The sequence below is a fragment of the Condylura cristata genome, unplaced genomic scaffold (genome assembly GCF_000260355.1).
Source record: "Condylura cristata isolate star-nosed mole 26May11 unplaced genomic scaffold, ConCri1.0 scaffold00008, whole genome shotgun sequence".
In the NCBI taxonomy this organism is placed as follows: Eukaryota; Metazoa; Chordata; class Mammalia; order Eulipotyphla; family Talpidae; genus Condylura; species Condylura cristata.
Window position 1 is genome coordinate 11,676,106 of NW_004567109.1, and position 7,561 is coordinate 11,683,666.

Consider the following 7,561-nt stretch of genomic DNA (forward strand, 5'->3'; position numbering starts at 1 on the left):
TGACATACAAAGATGTTCATCATATCGGTATATCAGTGCAAAAAAAAAAAGGAAAGAGTCTTAATGGGGGATTTCTTTAGTAATTTAAATAGATAGATGTAAATATAGATATCTCCACTAAAAAGCATATATTTTAAAGAAAAATTGAAATTTTGTAAATTTTCAAAAACTAAAGTTGAACATAGTATGATTTCAATTACACTAAAAAATACATCATCACTTAAAAAACACTAAAGGATAACACACCAAAATTTTCATAGTCTGGGAGTTTTTTGAATGATTTTCATTTTCGTCTTTGAACTCAGATGTATTTCTACATTCTCTGATAATTGCATTTCTTCCTTTAAAAAAAGCACTCAAGTATCCTTATATATTCCTATTTATTGGTTATACTATCAACTGGTATAAGTGGGCTTATTCTGCACTATGCCCTGTCAAAGTAATTAATAATAAAAAATAATACATTTTTTTAGTGCAGTAGAATTTTGGCAAATTTGACTGTAGCATTACAGTAACATTTACAGTTGTCAGCAAGCAAAAAAGTTCCTGTGCTTCTGAATTAGTCTCGTAAGGAAGTATTTTATTTGGAGATATGAATCCATTGTTGTCAAGAAGCAACTGAAGAAACCTCGGTTCATCTGCCACGTATACATACAGAGGTTTTTGTATGTACACCTCGCCATGTGATTTTTATACCCTTAAGTGATAAGGTCTGTACCTAAGAAACACCAGGATTTTGTGTTTTATGGCCAAGTTGATATTGGGATTTAATTTGTGATTGCAGGTTTGTAGATCCTGATTCCAAAACTACCTTGTAACATTGCTGCCTTAATGATATTGATAGGAACTTCGGAAGTATAAGGAAAACGAGAAGGACACGGAGGTGTTAATGTCAGCCCTCTCAGCCATGCAAGATAAAACACAGCACCTGGAGAACAGCCTGAGTGCAGAGACAAGAATCAAGCTGGACCTGTTCTCTGCGCTGGGGGACGCAAAGCGACAGCTCGAGATTGCCCAAGGTAGGAGACAGTGGGCTCCAGGTGCGGAATGTGGCTGAGAACACGCAGAGACACAGAGAGCAGAGCTTCCTTCTCTGCTCCCTTAGCTTCGGAACGGAAGTCATTGGTTTTCTCGTCAAATGATTTGATAAGTGTCCACCATTGACGTCTGGGAATTGTCACCTTATTTCGTGCTGTACGCACACTGAGGTGGGAGTGTGCCAAGTGCAGGGCACATAGAGAAGAGTGTGAATTTCTGTGCTCAAGGCCCTCCAGATAATTGATATAGAGACCCTAAAGGCACTGGTGCAGCAGTGTGGACGGGGGCTGTGGGGCACAGAGAAGCAGGGACTGAACCGGACTGGGGCGTTAGAAGGGGCCCTTTCTCAAGAGTGCTGCTCTGTGAGCTGGGTCTGGGAGGATGGGCAAGGCCTAGCCCAGGGGAGAGCAGTGTCGTGGGCTGAGGACGTAAACAAAGGAAACAGCTTGAGCTCTGCTTACCTGGAGTGGAGGTTGCAGATGAGGAGTGATGGCAGAAAAGTTACTCCCTCAGCAAATATTTACCGTGCCAGACACGTGGGCATCCCTGTGGGGCTGCTAGGTTGACATGATGGTGGTCAGAGATGATCCTTTGAATGAGTAGCATTTGAGCAGAGACTGAGAGGGACAGAGTGCTGGGCCATTTAAATTTCCGGAAGGAAGCAGTTTGGGGAGAGGGAGCATGTGTGGTGGCCAATGGGCTAGTCTTAGGAATGGGGGGAGCCAGGGTCAGCGCAGCAGCAGCCACATTCTGCCAGACCTTGGCCCCATGGGAAGAACTTTTGGTGTTTACTGTGAGTGATGTGGCAGCTCTGGAAGGCTTCTAACAGAGATTAAACATGACCTAATGAAAAGAAGTTTAGCTTTTTTTTGAGGAAATTGAATAACCACCAATGGATTACTGAGAAGAGTTTCCAGAGAGTTGACGTGGTAGGAAGAGGAACATTTGACCAGGTACTTTCAGAGCATTCACACTTCATCTGTGCGAACATTCTGGAGGCTACCGGGAGACAGATGACCACGGGGAGACAGGGACAGCTCAGTGGGGATCCAGTACGGCAGTGGTGCTCGAGGTTTTCAGTCCTAAAGTCCCTTTTACACTCTTGGAATTACTGAGTATCTCATTTTCAAGTAGATTATATCTATCAGTATTTACCTACTAGAAATTAAAACACATTTATTCATTTTAAAATAATAATAATCAGTGTTACTATAAATAATGCATATTTCATGAAAAGTAAAAAAAATTAGTGAGAGAAGCAGCATTATTTTGCATTTTGCAAGTTTTTTAAATTTCTAGCTTATGGAAGGTATTTCAGCTCTCTGCTTCTGCATTGTCTGTTGTAGTTTCACGTATGTTTATGAGGGAATGTAAGTAAAGAAAGCAAATAAGGCCTAGTATTATCATTAAAATAATTTCAACCTGTTACCATACTGTGAGACTTGCTGCACAGGCCAGCCGAGCAGACAGGCCTGCTACCATAGCTAAAGGTGAGGACTTGAAAGGCCAGAGGAGAAACCAGGGATGGCTTCAGGAAGGAAGACGCATTGTGTGGGCTTTGGAAGATGAATTCTGAGAATGGCAGGGAAAGGACATTGTTACAGTCAACAGTGAAGCAAAGAAAGTGCTGGAAATGTGCAGTGAAGGGTCCTGTGGCCTCAAGCTGGGGAACATGGGAGAGTAGGAGGAGCATGAGTGAAGTTGTACAAGAGAAGGTATCCTCCAGATTTTTAGAGAAAGGGGGTGAGGCATTGTGGCCTTTATTTTGGAAGTCTGTCTAGTCGTGGTGCACAGGATGGATTTGAAAGGTAAGCAAGCCTGAGTGAATTCAGAGAGGCCAGTTAGGACACTTCTACCACCTTCTCTGTAAGAGATGATGAAATCTGTGGAAGTGGATGGTGCAGACAGGGATGGGGAGGTGGGGGAAGAGGTGTGGAGGGCCTGGGAACTGAGGAAGCAGTGCAGAACACATTTAAGAGAAGAGAGGGTATGAGTTTGCTTTAGTACATTTTGATTTGGCGTTGCTTCCCACATACATAGGTGAACCATCATCATACGTCAGTGGAAATTTGGGGCTTAAATTCTAGAGAGAAATCCAAAGCCTCTGGGGGGCTGAGAGTTGGGTATAGAAGTTGTAGGACGTTGGTGAAGCTGTGGCGACACTTGTGATGGCCCAGGTGGTGGAGCAGGAAGAGGAGGACGTTGTGAATTGGGTGTGTTAATGTGTGCACCCAGGGGAGGCACTTCTAAAGGCGGCCTGGGAGAGCCCTGGTGTAAAGTGAACTTCTGAGCGCACATGCACTGGTCCTTTTGCCTGCCTGACTCAGCTCCCTGAGAACTGGGTTTGCGAACTTGGAAGAGGCTCTCCCCGGAGGAAGCAGCATCAGCTCTCAGACTAACCAAGGGAGCTTGGCTTCCCTGCACCAACTGTGCCCACTGTCAGCCCAGGAATTTGCAAACCAACAAAGGAGGAGAGAGAACTGCCTTTTCCAAAGCCCTGAATACTTGCATGCTTCTGATGAGAGAAGTCAAGTTTAAATCCGGGTGGAAAAAGTAGCTTGTACAGCAGAAGCCATTAGGTATTCCATTCATCGAGGGAGGGAGGACTCCTAGTGCTTACCAAAGCTGAGGGGCTTGCAGGCTCACCTTCTTCCTGATCCTCTTTGTGCTGCCTTCCCCTGCTCTCCTCTGGCTATAAGAACCCAGCTTTGTCATTCAAATCAGAACCTATTGCTGCATTTCTCCTTCCTACTTCTGTCATTTGATTTATCCTGATTCCATAATATCTTTCATCTCTTCATCTCTGCTATATCCTTTTTTTTTTTTTAAAGATTTGTTTATTTGTACATACAGAACTGGGGTACAGGCCAGAGGCTCAGGGGCGGTGAGAGGCTTCACCAGAGACAGAGTGGGGAGCAGAACAGGCAGGTCAACAAAGTACACTGCTGAGGGGAGCAGCGGGCGGTCAGGAGAGGTCTGCTGTGCCATGGGGTCACCTCCGGGGAAGGCGGGGATCGAACTCTTGCAGAAGTGGCTTTAGCTTCTTAGTGCTGTGCTTTAACCCGCTGCGCCACCAGGGAGGGCCTCTACTATATCCTTTTTAAAAATAGGCTACCAAGCTCTCTTAGGGTCTGTTGCCATCCTCTGTTGGATTCAAAATTGGTGCCGCTCAAATGCACCTCTTTCTTTGTTAACATTTTGGTTTCTAAAGGGCTTCTCCTAGTGTTTTTCCCCTAGTAGACTGGGAAACTTCAAAGCAACATGGAGATTACATGGACAGGATTGCAGCTGCTCAGTTGTCTTGGGCTGGGCGTTAGGGTCAGAGCACTGAAAAGAGCTAGACACGTGCACTCAGTCCTCAAGGACCTCCTGGCCCAGTGGAGAGGTGATGCCACAACTCATCACCCGAGTGAGTGAGTTCTTAGAGGAGACAGAGTGTGGTAGGCAGCGGAGATCTGACTCCTGCCCCGTCTGCCATTCAGCCTCTGAATCAGCTTCCTCATCTGTGAAGTGGAGGATGGGAATAACTCCCACCTCAACAGGTTCTTGTGAGAAGTAAACAAGTTAGCGATGTTTACTAACTAACTACTGTAATTATGATTACAAAGACTCAAACGACAGAAAGGAGCGCTCTGTTGGAAAGTAGGTTTTAAAGGAAAGTATGTTGAGCATCTAGGATTTGTGTGGGAGGATCCAGTTGAGAGGCAGGTACCCGGGAAAGCCTTGTGAGGAGGTAGCGATGCAGAAAGGAAGCAGCCGAGTGACAGGCGATCAAGTAACTAAGCCTGGTGAGAGGGTGTGCTTGTGCTGAGTTGGGGATGTCGTGAAAGCCCAACCAAGTGCACACAAAGGGGGGCACCCGAGTCACATGGACACCCCAGCACAGCAGCCACAGAGCCCTTTTTTTTTATAAGACAACCTAGGAGTAGAGTATTTTCCCACAACTGATTCTGAGGTCTTGGTTGTTTTGTGTTCTTGGTTTGACACTCGAGATGGTCCATTCTCCACGGAATGTTCCATCGCAAGAAGTGGAGCTGTGGTTTAAGTTCAGACCCTCTTAGGCCACCACAGGACCGCATGCTGAAGACGTGGCTCCTGGGCACTGGTCTCTGCTTAGTCACAACTGCATAACCCGAACCTCTTTGTACCGGTAAACTATGGCCCACTACCTGTTCTTGTATCCCTCTGGGCTAAGAACTGTTTCAATGTTTTTTATGGTTTCAAAAAAATTTAAAAACAGTATGTAGCTCACAATGCTTGAAATATTTACTATTTGGGCCTTTACAGGAAAAGTTTGCTCCCTTACAAACCATCAAAGCTGGAGTTGTTTACCTTGAATCCAGTCCACTTGGCCTGACCCAGGAAGGCATTGTGCCCCCCCCCCCCCCCCCCCAACTAACGGTGGGTCTTTGATCTTCCAGGACAAATTCTTCAGAAAGACCAGGAAATCAAGGACCTAAAACAGAAGATAGCGGAAGTCATGGCCGTCATGCCCAGCATAACATACAGTGCTGCCCCCAGCCCCCTGAGCCCCGTGTCCCCCCACTACTCGTCCAAATTTGTGGAGACCAGCCCCTCTGGACTTGACCCCAATGCCTCTGTTTACCAACCCCTGAAGAAATGAAGACCAGCTGTGTGTTCTGCCCAACCGTGGGTTACCCGAAGGCATCACAAAGGAGCGTTTCTGGCAGTCAGGATAAAAAAAGTTTATATTGTATTTTGTGAGACTGTATATGTTGTCGTTTTTAAAAAGGGGGGAAGATAACATCCAAGTCTGACTAGAACTGCCCATCCGTTTTTCTTGTAAATTTTTAGAAGACCTCACAGAACTTTGCGGTTTATTTTTCTCGGCCAATACATTAAACCATTCTTGGGTTTCCAGGAGCCAGTTTTGCCTTTTATGTATTCTTAGTTTCCTCTTGAAGGAAAAAAAAAGCAGGTTTTGCTTCTCCCAACCCTTTTATTTTTGTCCTGTTTTGTTCTTAAATAAGCAAGCAAAACCTGCACCTTGGATTCACATGGATGATAATGAAAACCTTTAGTTTTTAAGGTGAACGGGCTAAATAACCTAATGCAGCTTAGACTTTATAGCTGCACTCAAGACAATTACTGATATTACAGAAAACAAAAATTGATTTCCCCTTCAAGGGCCAAACACAGTCAAGGGGTGTCATTTAAGCGGAGGGGAGAGACGCAGGTGAGGGCCCAGCTGTGAGAACATTTGAAATTCCCATCGGTGAGTTTAGTCCTGGAAACTGCTCTCAGCGGTCTTTTTCACAGTGCCTTGGGAGGAGACATTTCAAGAGGAAACTTGACAGTTTTAAACTATTTTCCCCCTTTACCGTCATCTTTCTTCTGTCTGTATCCAGCTCACTGTGGATCCTGCTGTAAAACTGGCAGGTGGCTGGGCTGTGGGTGAGCCCATAGCTACACCTGCTTCCCCCATAGAAACACCACAGTGTCTGGACTCGTCTGGGGGTGCTTGTGGGGAGGGTTGCTGGGCGGTGTTTGTGTACGAGAGACTGTTACGATGGCGAATAAAAGCTGCAGTTCTAGGTTTTGCTTTTTTTTTTTTTTAATACATTTTCATTTAACTCTGCTTTTCACTCTTCATCATCTTGTGTTTGACTATTTAAAAGAAACTTGACTATTCCTCAGCTCTTGTGCCAAGGAGAGTTTTTTAAGAGTTTAAGCTCAAAACTCCACACAAAGATTTCAGTTCCAAGTGTATATTATACATTGGTAGAAAAGTGTTTGCACTGGCAACTTTTGGAAGTGTTTAAGAATTGGGGTGGGGGGAGGGGCTGGGAGAGGGAGGGACAAAGCAAAATTGTATTTGGAAACTAGGAAAACAGAGAAACCAAGTAGATTGGTTTTGCTTCCTTGCCATGGATGCTGGAAGGACACAGTTCTTCCTAAATTTCCTGTTAATTGGCATGTATGTCTCGTTTAAAGCAAATGAAGTAGGACAAGCAAGTCAGTAAAATAGAAGTATCAAAAAAGAATCATCCTTTTAATCACAGATCTTATGTTGGGATAAAAAAAACTTCTAGCTTTAGCCAGGTGTGCATGTTGCTGCCATTTTGCATTTTTGAATCATCTTGTGTAACTGTCACCATGAAAGTGTTACTCAGAATTGTCACAGGTTTTTTTCATCTTTGTGCAAAAACATGGACTATTGTCACTGACTTTGTGTTAAGGTTCCCCCATTCTGCTGCCTTTTGGGACACTATTTTCGTTAAATACTTGGTCTTGGCTGCATTCTTCTTTTTTCTTTTCTTTTTTTTTTTTCCTGTGGGGTTGAAAAGAATAAACATTTTCTTACAGATAAAACTAGTTTTCTGCCTTTTTAACTCTCCAGGAGGGCACAACAAAGCAGCATGGCCTTCGGGGAGGCGCTGGTCCCCCCGCCTCAGCGCCCCGCCAAGCAGCCGTGCCGTAAGCGGGAGCCGCCTGAGCAAGGCTGACCAATTTCTGGTACAACCCTCCTTTCCTAAAAGTCGGAGGTGGGGTGGGAGGATAG

The 7,561-nt window shown here is 44.9% G+C and overlaps 1 protein-coding gene across 1 annotated transcript in view; it reads left to right on the plus strand.

Annotated features, from left to right (window-relative positions):
* Positions 1 to 5,920, plus strand: part of TMEM57 (transmembrane protein 57) — a 41,747-nt gene extending 35,827 nt beyond the window's left edge. Inside the window, exons 10-11 of the mRNA XM_004679385.2 lie at positions 845 to 1,019; positions 5,460 to 5,920. Coding sequence (XP_004679442.1) covers positions 845 to 1,019; positions 5,460 to 5,662 — 378 coding nt within the window. The 3' untranslated portion in view covers positions 5,663 to 5,920. The remainder of the gene's footprint in view (positions 1 to 844; positions 1,020 to 5,459) is intronic.
* The last annotated feature ends 1,641 nt before the right edge of the window (positions 5,921 to 7,561 follow it).